Source organism: Ostrea edulis, chromosome 9 (assembly GCF_947568905.1).
Source record: "Ostrea edulis chromosome 9, xbOstEdul1.1, whole genome shotgun sequence".
NCBI lineage: Eukaryota > Metazoa > Mollusca > Bivalvia > Ostreida > Ostreidae > Ostrea > Ostrea edulis.
In genome coordinates, this window is record NC_079172.1 from 2461877 (window position 1) to 2483952 (window position 22076).

The 22076-nt window shown below is 39.0% G+C and overlaps 1 protein-coding gene and 1 long non-coding RNA gene across 2 annotated transcripts in view; one reads left to right on the forward strand and one right to left on the reverse strand.

The window, feature by feature from the left end:
* Positions 1-22076, forward strand: part of LOC125657387 (uncharacterized) — a 199676-nt gene that overhangs the window by 74738 nt on the left and 102862 nt on the right. Inside the window, exons 7-9 of the long non-coding RNA XR_008798333.1 lie at positions 1691-1741; positions 1897-2047; positions 5718-5829. This is a non-coding gene — a long non-coding RNA (uncharacterized LOC125657387). The remainder of the gene's footprint in view (positions 1-1690; positions 1742-1896; positions 2048-5717; positions 5830-22076) is intronic.
* LOC125648640 (E3 ubiquitin-protein ligase TRIM71-like) lies at positions 14755-17188 on the reverse strand. The gene is made up of 2 exons (XM_056148239.1): positions 16961-17188; positions 14755-16736 (listed from the first exon to the last, which is right to left on the reverse strand). Exon 2 carries the CDS (start codon positions 16703-16705, stop codon positions 15047-15049), a length of 1659 nt encoding a protein of 552 aa, XP_056004214.1. The 5' UTR covers positions 16706-16736; positions 16961-17188; the 3' UTR covers positions 14755-15046.

The following is a 22076-nucleotide window of genomic DNA, read 5'->3' on the forward strand; positions in this document are numbered from 1 at the left end:
TTGCAGACCATTACAAATGAAACATGCCGTCGATTAGCCTAGGCCTAAAACATATAGCGTAACTGTTGAAAGTATGAGACTTTTTGAAACAAGGGAGTAGGTGTCATCTGTACACAGTCGTCTCATACAATGCTACATTGTATAATACAACATTCGTTATGATTTTTATGCTAGTAATAACATGAATAATAAATATTGCGAATTTTGACTTATTAAATATGTAAATCACACCATTTGAAATTACCATAATGCGCCGACTTGGTGACATGCCATATAAGATATGTTGATTATGTTGCTCGGTCTTCGTTGTCGGCTGCTCCACACACGGTCTATCTTCAGTGACGGCATATGCATCAATGTATTTCTGACTCTCTCCGAAGAAAAATATATTCGTTTCCTGTAGATAAGGCTTCAGGGTAGATCACACTCTGTCGGAATATTGTCCTACACGGCATTCAGTTTTGGATCCGCCATATTCCGCGCACTTAGCGTGTTGACAATGCAGCGCCCCTAGCGATCATCGAGGTTAAATTCAAGAACGATAACCGAAATTGCATTAAAATCGAAACATTCAGAGAGGTTTTAAAATGTTATATTGAAACTTTCAAAAAAAATATTTATTTCAGAGCATGCCTTTTTTATTTGTTTAATGTTATATAATGATATATTTTCATACCCGCTTTGCTGTTTTTAGATTTCAAAGGGATTACAAGTAGTGTTTTGTATGGATTTGCACTAAGCGTGAATTCTCCATGTTCATAATTATCTGTCCATAATTTTGGAACAAGGCGAAACAAATCAAAACTACTTTGTATATTTGCTAAACATATTACGGTGAGTTAGTATGCTAAGTTTGGGTTCATTTCGTGAACATGGACTTATCACGAAAATGCGATTTTGCCTGATTTTTACGTGGAACCATACTTAAAGAGTATGGATAAGAAAGGAATGATATTTACCAAACGGTCTTGAAATTTCAACAACTAAAGAATAAGAACAATTTGCACACGCATGATTATAACAGGTTTGTGCACAAAATCCGAGCTCACAATTCGTATTGATGAAAACAAATTATGTGCTTCTCCAAAGTTGTGGCGTTGTCTCCCTTTTTAGGCATCTCTAGTCGAAATTTGTCTTTTTGAATAAAATTTGTTTTTCTACGAAGTTGTTTTCCAATTTATTTAACTTTACTTCAAGATTTTCACTTTGCTTCAGTGGTCACCTTCAAAGTGATCAGAATTTTCATTTCAGTATCGAATATGCATGTGCATTGTTGAAACTTACAGATGGACCACAAATTCATACTGATTACCTTTTCTTGTAAAGGGGATCAAAGAGAGTGCAATGAATACATTTTCCGATGTTGTGTTTGGAAACAGTATATAGGAAAATATTTTTTTCTCAAGAATTGTTCAGGGAAACAATGTCATAACAAGTCAATGTTTTGTTTGAGTTATGACTCTCAAATTCCTCTCTAGGCCTAGAGTGTAAATTATCTTTAAGTATATACATAATGTTAAAATATATACTCAAGACTTTACAAATTAAAATTTTTAAGTTGCAGAAACAGAAACTTTGTAATTCTCCAAAACATTGACGAACAGATGAAGAGAGAGTCGACTCTCGGGCCCTTCAGGCCTTTGATTATCCTCTTGGACTAGTGACAGGTGTCAATGGGTTTTTTTTTCAGAAGCCCGCCCTGGTAGATGGAATCTGCCACTTGAACAGCAGCACTGTCCAGGTCAGTGGCTACCTATTGCTCTAAACAAGGGTGGCACGTGGAGACTCATTTTTCCTGATGGTCTTGACGTTCACTAGCTGGCAATATTTGTGACTCATATCAGCCTCATTTACATTCTGAAGTTTAATTCATAACATATTGCTGGATATTTGTAGAGACAGTGGTTGATGCTGGATAGATGACTTTTCCTCAGCCCATCATTACCTGCTGGAGTGCTGGTAGAGGCTGAACGCTTTAATAAATATAACTGTGGTCTTGCTGAGATGTAGTAATCCATGGGAATTTTCCAAAGAAGATTCAAGAGAAGTATTCAATTATATAAGTTCAGACTGTAGAGAGCATGAAAGCAGATATTACAGTTATCTCCCTTAGACTAGATGAATTACAATGCAACACTTTCAAATCATCTAAGTTTAGAGTTATAATGCTGTTTGAATTCTTTGAATTTGTCTACGGTTACTAGTTAAAGACATAACCACATGTATTGCCTCAGTTTACTTACAATTATAATATATAAATATAAATTGTCCTTCTCTTAATTTTGTATACTTTGTGGAATTTATGAAAATTGCATGATCACTGTTCGTTATCTCCTCTTTATATTACCAGTATATTCTATGTACCTGACTCATCAGGAATGCATTGTTAGGTCACCTTAGTCACTCAGGTGAACGTTTGCTATTGATCTGCCCGTTCGTTATTGTCATCTGTCGATTGTATATATGGATTCGTTTAACACCCCCCTCAACAAAATTTCACTCATGGAGACATCATCAATTCCGGCGAAGGGCTGCAAAATTTAGGTCTATGCTCAGCGCTTATGACCTTTGAGCAGGGAGGGATTTTTATCTTGCCACAAAATATTCTTGGGAAAAGGGGATTCATGTTTGTTCAAATGAAGTAGCGTGTCAACTTGAAAGGGGAAATTATACAGTGAAACTTCTCCAAATCGGCCCCTCAGAAAACCATTCCTCTCTGAATATCGCCCAATTCTTAAAGTCTCTGTAGGAATCTTAACATATCCTTTCAAAGAAATTCATATAGTCCAAAATGTGACTTATCGAGATTTCTGCCATTTTTGACAAGGGACTTTTGGGATGATCCTCAGTTAAAGGTTCAGATTTAGCTCGGATTATTCTGTGCTCTTTAGTCATTGGAGCTTGCAGTATGAGCCAGAGCACTGCGCTCGCTATTAGTATGCAAGTAGCTGCATTTAATTCAAATTGAAGTTGAACACAAGGACCCCAGGGGTAGGGTGGGGGCAGAATATGAAATCAGAATTTTATATGGTAATATGCAGAAAATTTATTAAAACAAAGACTTTTCAAGAGTAGCACGGCCACACTAAATCATATCCAAATGCAAATGTCCCCAAGTTGTGTGAAAACCAGGTTTTTTTATGACCCAATTGGCCTGACTAAGGATGGGGTGGAATTGTTTTTGTCCTGTCTGAAATTTTAACCTTCCTCATAACTTTTGAATAATGAGCAGTGGGGCTCTCATATTTGCATTCTTTTTTATGGCCATAAAGTTTTTCACCTTGTGACCTTGACATCAGGGTTTGATCTACTGACCGGTTTAGGTAGAACTTTCATATTTTGTATACATACATGTATAATGACCTGAATGTTTTACAGAATAGTCATATGGTATTGAGGAATTCCTGTGTTGTGTGAATTTAAGTTTGCTTTATGTCGTGAACTTAGGGGCTAGGTGGGGCCACAAAATAGAGTCAACATATTTCATAGGAATAATGATTTAAAATACAAAAAAAATTGAAAATCAAAACAGCTGACCAAGAGCAAGGTAACTCGGGTGAGTGATGTGGCCTAAGGGCCTCTTTGGGATTAAACTCTAAGGTTATAAAGTATGTTTTTAACAATTTATCTGAAATTATTTGTATGCGTTGATTTTGGGGTCCTGAAGGTCAAGGTCACAACTGGACTTCATAGAAAAGCTAGTATAAATTCATTAAGGAAGCATATGCCCTGTGTTGCAGAGTTCTTAGGCCACTGATAAAATGTGTTGTGTTTCCGCTAACCCGACCGACCCTAAATTATAGCCCCGACCCTAGATTTTTTTTTTCGATATCTAAAACAAAAATCGTCATTTTCCCGGAAAAAATATATTCCCGGTTCTTGGTTTTCGGTTTAGTTAGACATTGAGATGAAGTCATTCAAACGCTTTAATGATATACAAAATTGCATGGTTTTGTGTCAAGCGTTTAAACAACATTGATAATGTTTCTAACTAACAGCATGGATGATGGTTGACCCAGTGGCTAGTACCTCCATGTGTGCTCACACAACGATGATTTAACAATTGAAGTTAACAGACGGTCGAGAGACTCTGCCAAGTGTCATGTTTTCATAGAAGACTTTCTTTTGTTAAAATTGCCAACTCCTATGTTGTTTTTAGACGGTGGCTATTTATAGCCATGCACTGTCTTATGTTATCATTTCAACGGGCATTAGACGGGGACCCTAGTTTTATATGGAGGTCATGATGCAGAGTGACAGACATGAATGTCCAGTCTGTCAAATTTGTATGCACATCCTTGGTTTCTGCTGCAGTTCTAACTGAAAACACTATGAAAAAGGCCGCTAATAAAGCAGTGAGCGCATCCGAGTTGTTGATGGCTGGTGAGAGCCGAGAGGAAAAAAAGATGTGCAGATTGTTTTTAAAATAAAAATTTATGTCCAGTAAAATGTTTTAGCTGAAAGAGAGTTGGATCCCATTAGGATAAGTGGGATCTGCCCAGACTGTCTTCCTACCCTTGTTCCATTTAGATTGTGAAAATACATTCAGAAATGTATTAATAAACTTAAAATATGTTAATGATGTTGATATTTTGGTGATGATTTAATATATTTTTTCAAAACCATCACATTATTTTCCTGTCAAACATATCCAATAGAAGTATTCCTATGACGACCAATCTAAATGTAGAAACAATATATCTGGTACTTGTAGAGCATAGTGGCATAGAGGAGTTAACTTTTGTTGTTTTATGCTAGATATGTTTCATTGAAAAATATAGTTTCTTATAAAACATCTGGAAATAATCCTCAGCCAATAACAGGTGAAATGTTATGATTGAAAGGATATGGGGCTCACTGCGGGTGTGACCGGTCAACAGGGGATGCTTACTCCTCCTAGGCACCTGATCCCACCTCTGGTGTGTCCAGGGGTCCGTGTTTGCCCAACTATCTATTTTGTATTGCTTGTAGGAGTTATGAGATTGATCACTGTTCATTATCTTCACCTTGCAATGCAATTTAAGCAACATTTTATTTTGAAAGTATAAAATTCAATAGAACATTTAACTTGTGCAGTAATTAGGGCTATACGGACCGTGGATATCGGCCTGGATAGCTCAGGTTAGAGCACCTGACTAGAAATGCAGGGGTCCAGCCAAAGATTTTCTCCTTCCCATACTACATTTGGTGCTGTTGACCACCCCTAATGGTGCAGGTTGGCCTGTCAGGGGCAAAAAGAACCTGGGTTGATATTGAAAGACAATTATAAAATTATAATTGATCTTAAGGAGGGAGGAGTGTAGTAATTAGGGCTCTACGGACTGGATATCGGCCTGGATAGCTCAATGGTTAGAGCACCTGCCTAGTTATGCAGGGGTCCCAGGTTCGATTCCCGGTCCAGCCAAAGATTTTCTCCTCCTTCCTATACTACACTTGTTAGAGTTTACAATGTTTTTGCATATTTTGAAAAATTAAAATTAAAAAAAAATATATAATGTATTTCCTACCTTCCTACCCTATTTTTTTCTGGAACATTAGTGGAAACTCAACAATTTTTATCGTTGGCCTTATTCATATTCTATCATGAAACAGAGAACAAAGTCGCTTGACAAAATTCTCTTCAAAAAATTTACTGAGGATTTTCAACCTGCAGACAATTTTACTTGCCTGTCTGATTTCTGGTGATTCCAGCACTCAATGCTACTTTGATTTTTCAGCTTTATGGACCTTAAAAGATGTTGACACCCTGCTGATGGAGCAGAAGCAGAAAGCAGTTCTCTTACCATCAGATCTGATCCATTTTTGGAGATAGCCTTTTGTATGGAGCTGGTAATTTTGTTTTCCTTTTTAGTTCACTTGAAATCTAAGCTCATGTGAGCTTTTTTTTTATCTCCCCTTATCTGTAGTCCATCCATCCTTTCTTATGTAAACTTTTATGATCCCAAAAAAATTTGAGGAGCATTAATATATTCTCTGTCATGTCTGTTCCACCTCATATCTCCTAAACTTTTCATCAGAAATTGATCACAAATGCTCAGGTAAGGACTTGTGGACCAAAGTCTCTCAAGGTCATTGTGGAAAGGCCAAGGTCACTCAGAAAATAAAAGTTCCTTATTTCAACAGTTTTTGATTCCTGTCTCCTAAACCATTCATCAGAAATTGATCAGCAATAGTTCTTGGGACGGGACGTTTGGTTCAAGGTCATTTTTGAAAAGTCAAGGACACTCAGAACATGTACTTTACAGAAGGAAAAATTGCTTATTTCAACTGCTTTAGCTCACCTGATTCTGATCGCCTGTTGTCTGTCATCTGTCTATCCGTCGGTAAACTTTTTACATTTTTGACTTCCTCTCCAGAACCACTGGCCAATTTCAAACCAAACTTGGGGAAAAAGCATCCTTGGGTGAAGATCATTTAAGTTTGTTCAAATGAAGGGTCATGCCCCCTTCAAAGGAAATGATCACTAAAATGCTAAAATAGGGTGGGGTTGTTTAAAAAGTTCTTCTCAAGAATCACTGGGCTAGAAGAGTTGAAATAGACATGAAAGCTTCCTAACATAGTGCAAATTTAATTTTGTTCAAACCAAAACCCGCAGGAGTAGGGTAGGGCCACAATAGGGGATCAAAGTTTTACATGCGAATATATAGGTACAGTTTTTGAAAATCTTCTTCTCATGAACCCCTGTGCCAGGAAAGTACAAATTTACATGAAAGTTTTCTGACATAATGCAGATTAAAGTTTGTAAAAATCATGGGCCAAGGTGACTCGGGTGAGCGATGAGGCCCATGAGCCTCTTGTTGAATAGCCTTTGATCACATATCACGCAAGTAAGGGGCGAGATCAAATGTTCAATGTTTCACAAAAAACTAAATTCAAATAGTTTTCACTAAGACCCCCCCCCCCCCTTAGAATGTTAGTATAAACATACAATTATAAATAACACTGTAATTTTCTACTGTTTATTCACAATTGAAAGTGCACATTAAAACTATTAAATGTTTATTAAAATGTAATATTATGTGTTTTTGGACAATAGCTTAATTGTCATTTTTCTCTTTCCACTAAAGTGTAATCATTGTTGGATGACAGGAACTTACGGGATATTTTATCCCCCCTCCCCCTAACTAATTGAATTTTTTTTTTTTATCTGACATCGATCTTTTGATCTCGCCCCTAAGTAACAGGTAGTGATGTACCAATTGTCGCCGACTTTCGATTGTCGGTTGCTAAAACTGAAACGATGTGAATAATCGATTGTCATTTTCAAAATCGAAAATCGCCGACGTCGGAATTTTTTTTATAATACGAATATTCCTGCCGCGACTTCACTAAAATTAAAAATGGCTGACGAAGCTGAATCATCCGATAAGATTGAATATAGTTTTAACGTCCTTCTTTAGAATCTTTCACTCATACGGAGACATCACCATTGCCGGTGAAGGGCTGCAAAAGTTAGGCCTATGCTCAGCGCTTACAGTCTTTGAGCAGGGAGGGATCTTTATCGTGCCACACCTGCTGTGACACGACCCGGGGCCTCGGATTTTGCCTCTTACAACAAGCAAGGGGTAATGAGGCTCTATTCTAACCCATAGGAACAACAACAACAGTCGAGAGATCTATCCCTATTCCGGGAAAACAAAATCGAAAGTATGGGATTATTAACTTCAAATTTCAAATGATTTTAGACGTCTCAGACCATAGTGAAAAATTCTCGAGAGAGATGTTAAACAAGATACAATCGATCAATGTTATGATTTCATTCTAATTAACTTAATATTTGGGGTAAAAAAATAAAGTAAATTTAATATATTTCTGCCATAAATTGGAAATGAATAAAATTCGATTATTTTTCGATTAATCAACCGAAAAGGTGCATCTGATTAATCCGATTATCGATTAATTTTTTTCCCCCGATTGCCCATCACTAGTAACAGGCAAATTGAAGGCTCAAGTTAGCTTTTCTGATTAAAACTTTCTGTTGTCTGTCATTTGCGTCATTGTAAACTTTTCAAATTTTCATCTTCTTCTTCAGAACAACTTGGCCAATTTCAAACATATAATATTTGAGTGATGGCGATTCAAGTTTGGTCTAATGAGGGGCAACATCCTCCTCCAAGGGAAGATAATAGTGAAATAGTGAAATTACACTGACAAATTTTAAAATCTTTTCCAGAACTAGAGGGCCAATTTCAATCAAACTTGGTAAAAATCATCCTTGGATGAATGGGATTTACATTTGTTCAAATGAAGGGCTGTGCCTCCTTCAAAGGGGAGATAATGACGAAAATGCAAAAATAGGGTGGTGTCATTTAAAAACCTTCTCCTCAAGAATCACTAAGCTGGAAGAGCTGAAATGTACACATAAGCTCTCTGCCATAGTGCATATTCAAGTTTTGTGAAAATCATGGCCCCCAGGGGCCGGGGATAGGTTAGGAATACAAAAGGGGATCAAAGTTTACATGCAAATATATAGGGAAAATCTTCTTGTCAAGAACCACTGGGCCAGACAAGTTCAAATTTACATGACAGCTTTTATATTTTGTATGTATATATATTTCCTATGGCAAGACAGTTCATTTTATATCATGACCTTTGACCTTGTGACCTTCAACTCGGATTTTGGTCTACTTTTAAAACATAATCTATCAAATATATTTGGATCCATTTTAGGTGGGGCTTTTAGTTCTAGCTCACCTGAACCGAAGGTTCAAGTGAGCTTTTCTGATCACATTGTGTCCGTCGTCCGTCCGTCCATCCGTCTGTAAACTTTTCACATTTTCGACTTCTTCTCCAGAACCACTGGGCCAAATTCAACCAAACTTGTCACAAAGCATCCTTGGGTAAAGAGGATTCAGATTTGTTCAAATGAAGGGCCATGTCTTTTTTCAAGGAGAGATAATTAAGAATATGTGAAATTTTGGTGGCATCTTTTAAAAAAATTCTTCTTAAGAACCACTGGGCCAGAAAAGATGAAATTTATAGACAAGCTTTATTAGGTAGTGCAAATTCTAAATTGTTAAAATCATGGCCCCCAGGGGGTTGGATGGGGCCACAATAGGGGATCAAATTTTACATACAAATATATAGGAACAATCTTTAAAAATCTTCTTCTCAAGAACCACTGAACCAGAAAAGCTGAGATTTATATGAAAGCTTTCTGATATAGTGCAGATTCTAAATTGTTAAAATCATGGCCCCCAGGGGTTGGATGGGGCCACGAGGGGGGATCAAAGTTTTATATACAAATATATAGGAAAAACAATATATAGGGACAATCTTTAAAAATCTTCTCAAGAACCACTGAGCCAGAAAAGCTGATATTTACATGAAATCTTCCTGATATAGTGCAGATTCAAGTTTGTTAAAATCATTGCCCCTGGGGGTTGAATGTTGCCACAATAGGGAATCAAAGTTTTACATACAAATATATAGGGACAATCTTTAAAAATCATCTGCCCAAGAACCACTGAGCTAGAAAAGCTGATATTTACATGAAAGCTTCCTAACATAGTGTAGAGTAAAGTTTGTTCAAATCATGCCCCCCCCCCCGCCCCCCCCCCCCGCCCCCCCCCCCCCCGGGGTAGGATGGGGCCACAATAGGGAATCAAAGTTTTACATACAAATATATACGGAAAATCTTTAAAAATCTTCTTCTCAAGAACCACTGAGCCAGAAAAGCTGATATTTACATGAAAGATTTCTGACATAGTGCAGATTGAAGTTTGTTCAAATCATGGCCAATGGGGGTAGGATGGGGCCACAAGGGGGGATCAAATTTTTACATACAAATATATAGGAAAAATCTTTAAAAATCTTCTCAAGAACTAGTGGGCCAAAGAAGTTCAAATTTACATGAAAGCTTTCTGACATAGTGTAGATTCAAGTTTGCAAAAACCATGGCCTTCAGGGGTAGGTTGGCGCCATAATAGGGACTACAGGTTTACATGCAAATATATATGGAAAGTCTTCTGATGTGAACCAATGTGACTCAGGTGAGCGATGTGGCCCAAGGGCCTCTTGTTTGTATATAGATTCTTTATTGAAAAACTTTATTTTGTGAAGTTTGACCTTAACCTGGGATTTTGATCATTCTGACCTATTCAATATCTCCTCAACATATTTTGTATTTAAATTTTTATGACAAAACCTATTTTTTCATACTATAACCTTTGACTTTGTGACCTTGAAATTTGACCTTATTTCAAGAAAATGTAACCTACCAAATATTTTCAATAGTATTCAAGGTAGGGCTTTTATATTTTATTAATAGGTTCTTGTTGACAAGATGACCTTGTGGTACAATCACATTTGATCTTTTGACCTCCACCTACTTTCCCCAAAAAATGGCCTAGTTAATATCTTCTAAACTATTTAAGGAAAAAGCTTTTATATTTTGTGTATAGATTTTTATGGCAAGACTTTGATTTAGTGTTTGAACTTATGACCTAAATCTACTTTTAATAAGAATCTGACCTCTTCATTATACCCCCCGCAACAAGTTGTGGGGGGGGGGGTATACTGGAATCAGGTTGTCCGTCTGTCTGTCCGTCCGTCCGTCTGTAGACGCAATGGTTTCTGGGCTCTAAAGCATTATCCTTTCCACCGACCGTCACCATATCATATATATGGACTACCCATGGGATGAAGATGTTCCCTAACGATTTTGGGGTCAAAGGTCAAGCGCACTGGACATCGAAGTAGCAATATGGTTTCCGGGCTTAAAAGCGTTATCCTTTCCACCTACAGTCACCATGTCATACATATGGACTACCCATGGAATGATGTTCCCTATCGATTTTTGGGTCAAAAGGTCAAAGGTCACGCGCACTGGACATCGAAGTAGCAATATGGTTTCCATTTAAATTCTTTAACGGCTTTTTTCATCGCATGGAACACCCTTTTGGGAGATTGGGGTAAGTAGGGGATATTCTTAGTGAGCATTGATCACAGTACTTCTTGTTATCTCCTGAACTATTTAAGATAGAGATTTCATAGAACTTGTAGGACTCGGTATTCATAGATGTGCACTGGTTTGGTCTCATTTTGATACATTCAGTATCATTGTATCGATCTTTTGAGTATAAATTTGTGATCTAAAAGCATGATATAATGGTGTAAAGGATCAGTTTGTGGTTAACCAATATTTAATGTGAAAATAAATATTGTAGGGTAACGGTCACTGGAGACGTGCTGTTGATTGATGAGGATAATTTTCCCGAGACTCCGACATATATTGCAGGACCTGGATAGCTCTACTGGTGTTCAAAATGCCAGGTTTGTTAATGGAATTACATGTAAATGTTCCATGAAATGTCAGATGTGTTAATGGATTTACATGTGAAATGTTCCATGTAATGGCCAGGGCATATGTAATATAGCATTGATATTTTTAATGAAACTCAGATGACCTATTGCAATTGGTCTGCATCCGTTGTCATGTGTTGCCTGTCGTGTTAGGTGTGTTAACATCTTCAAGACAACGGGGAAATAAATTGTAAATTTCAGAATTCCTGGACTCCTGTGGCTTTAGGGGCGGGGCAAAAACTGCCCAAATTTGACCAATTTTCAATAAATCTTCTTTACGACTATACATGTGTTAGAAAAACTAAATGCATAGGGATGTAGAGCAGGAAAGCCTCTATGAAAATTGTAAATTTCATGATCCCTGGGGTAGGGGTTCTGACCTCAGGGCGATGCCAAACATGTTGTATAGTATTGGTGTGTAAAACACTTAAATGACATCTTCTTAAGTGCTGTTGAACCTTTCTTGTCAGTGGAACTCCTATTATATTTCATTAATCGACATTAAACGTCATTAAATTTCGGCGTTTACGGAAAATTTTATGCCACTGAAACGCAAAGTAAATTTGACATTTAATTTTCTATTAAATGTGCATTTTACGTTTAAATTTGACATTTAATTGGGGTATAATTGGTGTTTAATTTTATATTAAACGCAACTTTTCGTGCAGTGTCTGATTGTCCCTTTTGAACCTAGAATTTTGAGTCCTTCTGTCCTGTTGTTGTCAGTACAATTCCTCAGAGATCGCATAACAGAATTTGACGAAAATTTGTAGTTAATAAGGACACACTGTGTAGATGTGCAGATTCCCAGAAAATTCTGATTCAATTATTTTTCTTGGAGTTATGCCCCTTTTGAATTTTGAGCCCGTCTGTGCTGTTCTTGCAGCAATGCATAGCATTACCATTCATTATGTGAGACATTGTTAAGCAATGTTGGAGCGTGGGGTATGTGATCTTGATCACTTTTACTTTCTTTCATTAGTCAGGTGCTCTAACCATTGAACAACCATGACCGGTCTATCCGAAACCCCTGTATTACTAGTCACGTGCTCCAGTCATTGAACTACCTTGACCGGTGTATTAGAGACCCCTGTATTACTAGTCAGTTGCTTTAACCATTGAGCTACTGTGACCGATCTTTCGGAGACCCTTGTATTACTAGTCAGGTGTTCTAACCATAAAGCTACCACATGACCGGTCTATCAGAGACCCCTGTTGTACTAGTCAGTTGCTTTAACCATTGAGCTACCGTGACCGATCTATCGGAGACCCTTGTATTACTTGTCAGGTGCTCTATCCATTGAGCTACCGTGACCGGTCTATCAGGGACTCCTGTTGTACTAGTCAGGGAGTCTAACCATTGAGCTACCATGACCAGTGTATCAGAGACCCCTGTATTACTAGTCACATGTTCCAGTCATTGAGCTACTGTGACCGGTTTATCCTAGACCCCTGTGTGAGTCAGGTGTTTTAACTATTGAGCTACCAAAAAAAAAAAAGCTATTGAGCTACCATGACCGGTCTATCGGAGATCCCAGTATTACTAGTCAGGTGCTCTAACCATTGAGCTACCATGACTGGTCTATCAGAGACCCCTGTATTACTAGTCAGTTGCTTTCAGCATTGAGCTACCATTATGGAGACCCCTGTTGTACTAGTCAGGTGCTCTAATCATTGAGCTACCATGATTAGTCTATCGTAGACCCTTGTATTACTATTAAGGTGCTCTAACCATTGAGCTACCATGACCGGTCTATCAGAGATCCCTGTACTACTAGTCAGGTGATATAACAATTGAGCTACCATGACCGGTCTATCAGAGACCCATGTTGTACAAGTCAGGTGCTCTAACCATTGAGCTACCATGACCGGTCTATCAGAGACCCCTGTTGTACTAGTCAGGTGCTCTAACAATTGAGCTACCATGGCTGGTCTATCAGAGACCCCTGTATTACTTGTCAGTTGCTTTAACCATTGAGCTACCGTGACCGGTCTATCGGAGACCCTTGTATTACTAGTCAGGTGCTCTAATCATTGAGCTACCGTGTCCGGTCTATCAGAGACCCCTGTATTTCTAGTCAGGGGGTCTAACCACTGAGCTACCGAGACCGGTGTATTAGAGACCCTTGTATTACTAGTCAGGTGCTCTAACCATTTAGCTACCATGACCGGTCTATCAGAGACCCCTCTATTACAAGTCAAGTGATCTAACAATTGAGCTACTGTGAGCGGTCTATCAGAGACCCCTGTTGTACTAGTCAGGTGCTCTTACCATTGAGCTACCATGGCCAGTCTATCCAAGACCCCTGTATTACTAGTCAGTTGCTTTAACCATTGAGCTACCATGACCGTCTATCTGAGACCCCTGTATTACTAGTTAGGTGCCCAGTTTTTCAGAGACCCCTGTATTACAAATCATGTGCTCTAACTATTGACCTATCCATAGGCTGATATTAAGATGAACCATGGATATTGATCTGGATAGCTCCGTGGTTAGAAAATCTGACTAGTAATACACGGGTCTCTGATAGACCGGCCACTGTAGCTCAATAGTTAAAACACTTGATTAGTAATACAGGGGTCTCTGATAGACCGGTCACTGTAGCTCAATAGTTAGAACACCTGACTAGTAATACAGGCGTCTCGGACAGACCGGTCACTGTAGCTCAATAGTTAGAGCACCATACTAGTAATACATGAATCTCAGGTAGACCGGACACGGTAGCTCAATAGTTAGAACACCTGATTAGTAATACACGGGTCTCTGATAGACCGGTCACTGTAGCTCAATAGTTAGAACACCTGATTAGTAATACAGGGGTCTCTGTTAGACCGGTCACTGTAGCTCAATAGTTAGAACACCTGATTAATAATACACGGGTCTCTGTTAGACCGGTCACTGTAGCTCAATAGTTAGAACACCTGATTAGTAATACAGGGGTCTCTGTTAGACCGGTCACTGTAGCTCAATAGTTAGAACACCTGATTAGTAATACAGGGGTCTCTGATAGACCGGTCACTGTAGCTCAATAGTTAGAACACCTGATTAATAATACACGGGTCTCTGTTAGACCGGTCACTGTAGCTCAATAGTTAGAACACCTGATTAGTAATACAGGGGTCTCGGATTTGATTTCCAGTTGAACCACGAGTTTTCTCCTTCCTGTTACATTTACATGTATATAAACATGTAAATATACCACACTGTAATAGACTGGACATTTTGTAAGATAATTAAGTTCTGAAATACAGACAATTGTTGACAATACAGTTAGATATAATTACACTTTGTGTTTTGTAGGACTGTGGAGTGGTGTGATGTTATTGATGGTCAACAGAAGACTGTGACCTTGAATCTGAAGATCTGTGATGAAGACTGGACGTTTGGGGTCACTCTCTGTTACAGTACTACAAATCTAAGTAAGTACTCAGTAATAATGTAAGACTGAACTCTGTATCATGTTTATCTAATATATACATTGTAAAATCAAACACATATTGAATGATATAAATCACAAACAAAATAATGTCAGACTGTTCAGTTAAACTCACAAACACAAGTACATGTTACACATCACAAACTCTGGGCTGTAATTAACACAGGGCTGTAATTAACACAGGGCTGTAATCAACATGCAGCTGTAATCAACACAAAGATGCAATTAACACTGTGTTTAGATGTGTAATTAACACTGTAGAGCTGTGTAATTAACACTGTAGAGCTGTGTAATTAACACTGTGTTTATAGATATTGGATTTTCTTCACTTTAGCAGTGTAACGCTCAGCCACAAAGAGGTTGTCTCTGATGTCCACACATAAACCTAATGGAGACTCTAAATCACAGTGAATGTAACGGAGGAACTGTCCGTCCTGATCTAGGATGTGGATACGGTGATTGTTACGGTCTGCTGTCAGGATGTGACTCTGGCTGTCTGTAGTGATGCTGTATGGTTTAAATGATGGCTCGGTATTAGAGGGATGACCAGTGTATCTAAATCGGAGTTTTCCTGACTGATTGACCACCACTACTGCTCTAGCTGACAGGTCAGTCACACAGATATCCAGGTTCTTGTTCTCACTGAGGTATTTAGTGTAACTACCAGATGAGTAGAGAGGACGACCCTGATCATCAAACTGAATGCTTTGTTTCTCTGTGGAGCCGGAGTAACGCACGACTTTGGATTGTTTGTAATCATCACTGATCATGGTAACCAGGAGGTCGTTAGCCGCGGTACAGCAGACATAGAGAGGGTACCACCCCTGTAGTGTGATCACGGTCTGTATCTGTTTATTCTTTATTAAGTTAATAGTTCTTTCTCTAGAGTCAGTATAAACAAGATCTCCGTCCCGTGTCACTGCTATGTCGTGTGGTACGTTCCCTGACTTGGTTTGTATTGATGTCAGTAGTTCACTCTGGAGGTTGAGCAGCTTCATGGTGTTGTTTATCCCGCGTGTCCAGACTTGATCTTCACTCAGACAGCTAACACCGTGTAGTGGTCTATACCCAGTGTCTATGGCGGCGGTGACGCGTGGCTCATCAAGCAGTGGTTTGACTGGAGGAGACGATACAGCTTCAGCTGACTTGATTGTGTCGCCATGTTCTGTGTTAATGGATAATGGCGACAGAGAACCGAACATTTCATTGAGCTGATCTTTGTTTATTTTCTGAGCAGAAAAACGGGGTACTGTAACTCGGACTTTAGGCGGTAATGTTCTAAATTCAGAATTCCTAGATTTGTAAGTAGAGGTTAAGGAGACGTCATTTGATTTTAGGATTGATTTCAAGTCGGACATGATTTGTTTGAGTTCCGCCATTTTCTGTGTGATTTCATCTGTATTTTTATTCAGGGTAGATAGGTGTTTGTTTTTCATCTCCTGAATGTCGGATTTCCGCTGGTTGACAATGGCGGTGATTTCCCGGTGTAGGAGTTCTCCTTGTTGATCGGCAATTGTTGTTATTTCTCCGTAATTCGTTTCTAACTGGGCTTTCTCAGTTTGAACAACGGACGCCATTTCTTCATATCGCGGGTAAATTCTGGTCTCGAGTTCGTCCAGATCTTTCTGTAAACTTTCTGTTTTAGAGCTGAGTTTTTCCAGAATATCTGATATATCGTGACCTTCATGTTTACTTGAGGAGACGCAGGTAGAACAGACAGGAAGGTCACATTTCTCACAGTAATGTTTACAGAGTTCGTCGGCGTGGTCTGGACATTTTGAGTAGTTAAGAGACTTTCTGTATTTATAGGGCACGACTTTGTGTCTTATAGACGAATCCGAGAGGTGCTTCCCAACACAGGTCTGGCATAGATTTATATCACAACGTTCACAGTGACTCTGTAGGTGGGCAGTTTTACAGAGGTCACACAATAGGATAATCTGGGCTCTGCGGAACGGGTCCATTTCTGATGTCCGGGGTCACATGAGGAGTTCACTGTTAATTAAATTAGGGAATCTTGATTAAAGAGTTTGACTTATTGAAACACAAGACCAGCTAGAATTACAGTATGGTAGATAAACTGCCATCATTTATATCAGATACGTCTATACATTTCGAATAAGCCCCCCCCCACCTCTTCAGAGTTATGTGAAATTATTTTTAAAATGAGCAGATCTATCTTATTGAACACATAAATATGGATATTAAGTTTGTCTCACCTGAAAATCCAACATGGCCTCCCTGTTATTTCGACCTTCCGTCTAGTCCTGTGATTAAATACCTGTGCGGTGCGTCAGCCTGTTTTCATTATCTGTTTAAATAGAGTTTTAAAGTTTGTTTTGACCTAGTTCATGTTGGGTAGCGATGCCAACATTTACGTCAGAAGATATAATTGTTTCAATGTATGTATAAATATCTTCATTATAGTCCGTGTACTTAGCAATATCAGTTGTGTGTGTGTGTGTGTGTGTGTGTGTGTGAGGGGGGGGGGGGGGGGGGGGGGGGTCATATAGTAATCACTACTACTGTCTCAGTTTGGACAGAGTTTTATATAGAGACAACTCCTGATTTAGGTGAAGTACTTACGGACGTAGCATTGAGGGTTTTTTTTACCGTGCCAAAGACTAGTTTGCATTGAGGGTTGTTTATCGTGCCAAAGACTAGTTAGCATTGAGGGTTGTTTATCGTGCCAAAGACTAGTCTGCATTGAGGGTTGTTTATCGTGCCAAAGACTAGTTAGCATTGAGGGTTGTTTATCGTGCCAAAGACTAGTCTGCATTGAGGGTTGTTTATCGTGCCAAAGACTAGTCTGCATTGAGGGTTGTTTATCGTGCCAAAGACTAGTTTACATTGAGGGTTGTTTATCGTGCCAAAGACTAGTTAGCATTGAGGGTTGTTTATCGTGCCAAAGACTAGTCTGCATTGAGGGTTGTTTATCGTGCCAAAGACTAGTTTACATTGAGGGTTGTTTATCGTGCCAAAGACTAGTCTGCATTGAGGGTTGTTTATCGTGCCAAAGACTAGTTTGCATTGAGGGTTTATCGTGCCAAAGACTAGTCTGCATTGAGGGTTGTTTATCGTGCCAAGGACTAGTCTGCATTGAGGGTTGTTTATCATGCCAAAGACTAGTCTGCATTGAGGGTTGTTTATCGTGCCAAAGACTAGTTTACATTGAGGGTTGTTTATCGTACCAAAGACTAGTCTGCATTGAGGGTTGTTTATCGTGTCAAAGACTAGTTTGCATTGAGGGTTGTTTATGTGCCAAAGACTAGTTATACCCCCCGCAACAAGTTGTGGGGGGGGGGGGGGGGTATACTGGAATCGGGTTGTCTGTCTGTCCGTCCGTCCGTCTGTAGACGCAATGGTTTCCGGACTCTAAAGCATAATCCTTTCCACCTACCGTCACCATATCATATATATGGACTACCCATGGGATGAAGATGTTCCCAATCGATTTTGGGGTCAAAGGTCAAGCGCACTGGACATGAAGTAGCAATATGGTTTCCGGGCTTTAAAGCGTTATCCTTTCCACCTACAGTCACCATATCATACATATGGACTACCCATGGGATGAAGATGTTCCCTATCGATTTTGGGGTCAAAAGGTCAAAGGTCACGCGCACTGGACATCAAAGTAGCAATATGGTTTCCGGGCTCTAAAGCGTTATCCTTTCCACCTACAGTCACCATATCATACATTTGGACTACCCATGGGATGAAGATGTTCCCTATCGATTTTGGGGTCAAAGGTCAAGTGCACTGGACATCGAAGTAGCAATATGGTTCGGTTTGTCATGCCATTTGTTTTTTACACTCAGAAAAGAGGTAGTTTATACCTATTACCAACACCCTTTGGGAGATTGGGGTAAGCGGGGGGTATTCTTAGTGAGCATTGCTCACAGTACCTCTTGTTTACATTGAGGGTTGTTTATCGTGACAAAGACTAGTTTGCATTGAGGGTTGTTTATCGTGCCAAAGACTAGTTTGCATTGAGGGTTGTTTATCGTGCCAAAGACTAGTTTACATTGAGGGTTGTTTATCGTGCCAAAGACTAGTTTACATTGAGGGTTGTTTATCGTGCCAAAGACTAGTTTACATTGAGGGTTGTTTATCGTGACTATGCTGGCGCGACGTTGTAAATTTCTTCTCGCTATTATCCAGTGTAAAATTCCAAACAAACTTGCATGTATGTGAGTGACGTGTGACTTTCACAGTAATAAACAAAGTTCTGTTGAGCGCTAAGTGAAGGAACAATCACTACATGTACCTATATATTAAACAGTTTAGATCTGACGCGGTACTGAGATTTAAATCATTTAGTAAATGTAGGCAGTAAACATTGTATTCAAGAAATCATGGTATTGTTAATTAAAACAAAACATTATAAACATTTAGAGGCTAAATCAAACGTCTGACAGCCTCGCATAGTAATATTAAATTAATTATCATTTACTCCCTGTATCATAAATAAATAAAATTAATCACACTGTCCTAATTCTACCCAATGGATAGATAGATTGATTGATTAATTGATTGATGTTTTCCGCCACACTCAACAATTTTTCAGTTATCTGGTGGCGCCCAGTTTTTATTGGTGGAAGAGAGAACCCAGATACAATGTACCTGGGAAGAGACCACCGACCTTCCGCAAGTAAACTGGGAAACTTTCTCACCGGCGCGAGCGATTTGAACCCGCACCGACAGAGGTGAGAGGCCGTGTGATTTTGAGCGCGATGCTCTAACCACTCGGCCACGGATGCCCATCCCAATGGACAGAAAGAAAGATAGATAGATATCAATTGACGGTTACACATTCCCAGGTCAATATGGTTTACAACATAATACTATACAGGTAAATTATTCCCCGCGTATCGACCTGTATCCTTCTGATCACCTGTAGTACCACGGTGGCGGATCTAGAGAGAGTTAACAAGTGGAAGTTGAATTTTTAGAACTGAATAAATATCTTATTAAGAAACCCCAAGCCATTTTTTCCCCCTCAAATTTATAACATGATATCGCAGTTAGATAGGGATGAAATAGTCTGTATCATTGCGATAATCATAAAACTACATACTATTACTGTAAATTGTGTACAGCAATTGGGACGGTCTTTTCTGTATACTGACAATAAACTTAACACGCTAACCAGAATTTTACAGATTTTCTGTATACTGACAATAAACTTAACACGCTAAGCAGAATTTTACAGACTTTTCCTGTTTACTGCCAATAAACTTAACACGCTAAACAGATTGATTGATTGAATATTTTACGTCCCTCTCGAGAATATTGTACTCATATGGAGACGTCACCACTGCCGGTGAAGGGCTGCAACATTTGGGCCTATGCTCGGCGCTTATGGTCATTGAGCAGGGGGGGGGGGATCTTTATCGTGCCACACCTGCTGCGACACGGGACCTCGGTTTTTTGCGGTCTCATCGGAAGGACCGTAGCGGAATTTTACAAACTTTTCTGTATACTGACAATAAACTTAACACGCTCGACAGAATTTTATAAAGTTTTCTGTATACTGACAATAAACTTAACACGCTCGGCAGAATTTTGCAGACTTTAGGAGATTCTCACATCTTTAATACTTGTTTTTATACCGATTGTTAGGCCGTTCTTGGCACACTAATTTTGACTACGGATAACTCCGGGATAATTTTTTTTTCGGGGGGGGGGGGGTATATTGTGTAGGCGTCCCTCTCGAGAATTTCTCACTGTATAGTATAGAGATATTACCATTGCCGATGAAGGGCAGTGAAATTTGGGCCTATGCTCGGACCTTATGACCTTTGCTGTGACACGGGGCCTCAGTTTTTGCGTTCTTATCCGAATGACCGCTTCATTTAGTCACCTTTTACGACAAGCAAGGGCTACTAGGGATCTATTCTATCTAGGATCCTCACGGACTGGAGGGGGGGGGTGCTGAAATGATATGCGACTTTGATTTCGGAAATGTAAATATAGAGCTAATTAGAAATGATCGGATACCATATATCCGGGATTGAAGTGTTCCTGTCGTTTTAATGGCACTCAAAGTTTGTTTTTAAAATTCAACAATTTGAATCCACACGCCAGCTATTTCTTTTATCAGTGAATAAGATTGCATTGCTTATTGAAAGCATTGTCTTACCAGAGGGCTCGTCACTCAAGCTTTCACTTACATATTATTCATTCCCTGCAAATGCAAAGCTTACCTGTGTACAGGTAAACAATAGGTAAATTACCTGTGTATTTTTGAAGTGCGAGTGAAGCTTGCATCACGCGCCCTCTAGTGAGGAAATGACATGAAATACGATACATGTTTTTGAATTATTACTCTTTTTTCTGTTGTAGATTGAGTTGAGTGGAACAATGAACCTCCGGATATCTATGTACATTTACACGTGTAGGATTAAACTTCTGTTGTACTCGCGTATGTGAGTTTATCCTGTATTGGGTGTTTGAGTTTTATTTCATAAATAGTTTAGGAATATAGTGTCAGCTCAGTATCTTAAGAACCCTTTGCTTGACAGACATTAAACCTGGTACACTCGTACAATTTGAGGAGAAAATGACCCCTATTGATTTTGAGGCTATGTGGTCAAAGGTTAAGTGTCAAACTGGACATAGGAATATACTGTCAGCTCAATGTCTTGAGAATCCTTTAATTGACAGACATCAAACTTGGTACACTGTTACATCTTCAGAAGAAGATGACCCCAATTGAATTTGAGGTCATATGGTCAAGGGTCAAACTGGACATAGTAATATACTGACCACTCAATATCTTGAGAAACCTTTGCTCGACAGACATCAAACTTAGTACATTGGTATATCTTCAGGAGAAGATGACCCCTATTGATTTTGAGGTCACGTGGTTAAAGGTCAATGGTTGAACTGGACATAGTAATATATTGACTCCTATATTTTCAGAATTATTTGCTTTATTGACACCAAACTTGGTTCATTGTTACAGCAAAAGGAGTAGATAACCCCTATTTATTTTTAGGTCGCATGGTCAATCCACTCTTGACATAGGAAGATATTGTCTGCTCAATATTTGGAATTGATGATACTACTGTCAATTATATGAGGTGTGTGTATAACTCTTTCCAATTTTCCACCATGGGGGCATGTGTTTTACAAATATCTCTTGTTTAGAATTTTCTTCAAGTGTAGACGAAAACCATGATTAATCCCTAGGTAGATTTGTTTGTCCATACTACCCCCCCCCCCCCCCAATGAAATAGGGTGGGGCCACAATAGGGACTAAATATTTTACGTGAGAATTATAGAGATGCACTGTTAAAAACAACAGAAGGTCCATGATTAATCGTAGTGCTA

Excerpts from the sequence above, each read along its gene's own strand:
- LOC125648640 (XM_056148239.1), bottom strand. The coding sequence starts at position 16,705 with ATGGACCCGTTCCGCAGAGCCCAGATTATCCTATTGTGTGACCTCTGT.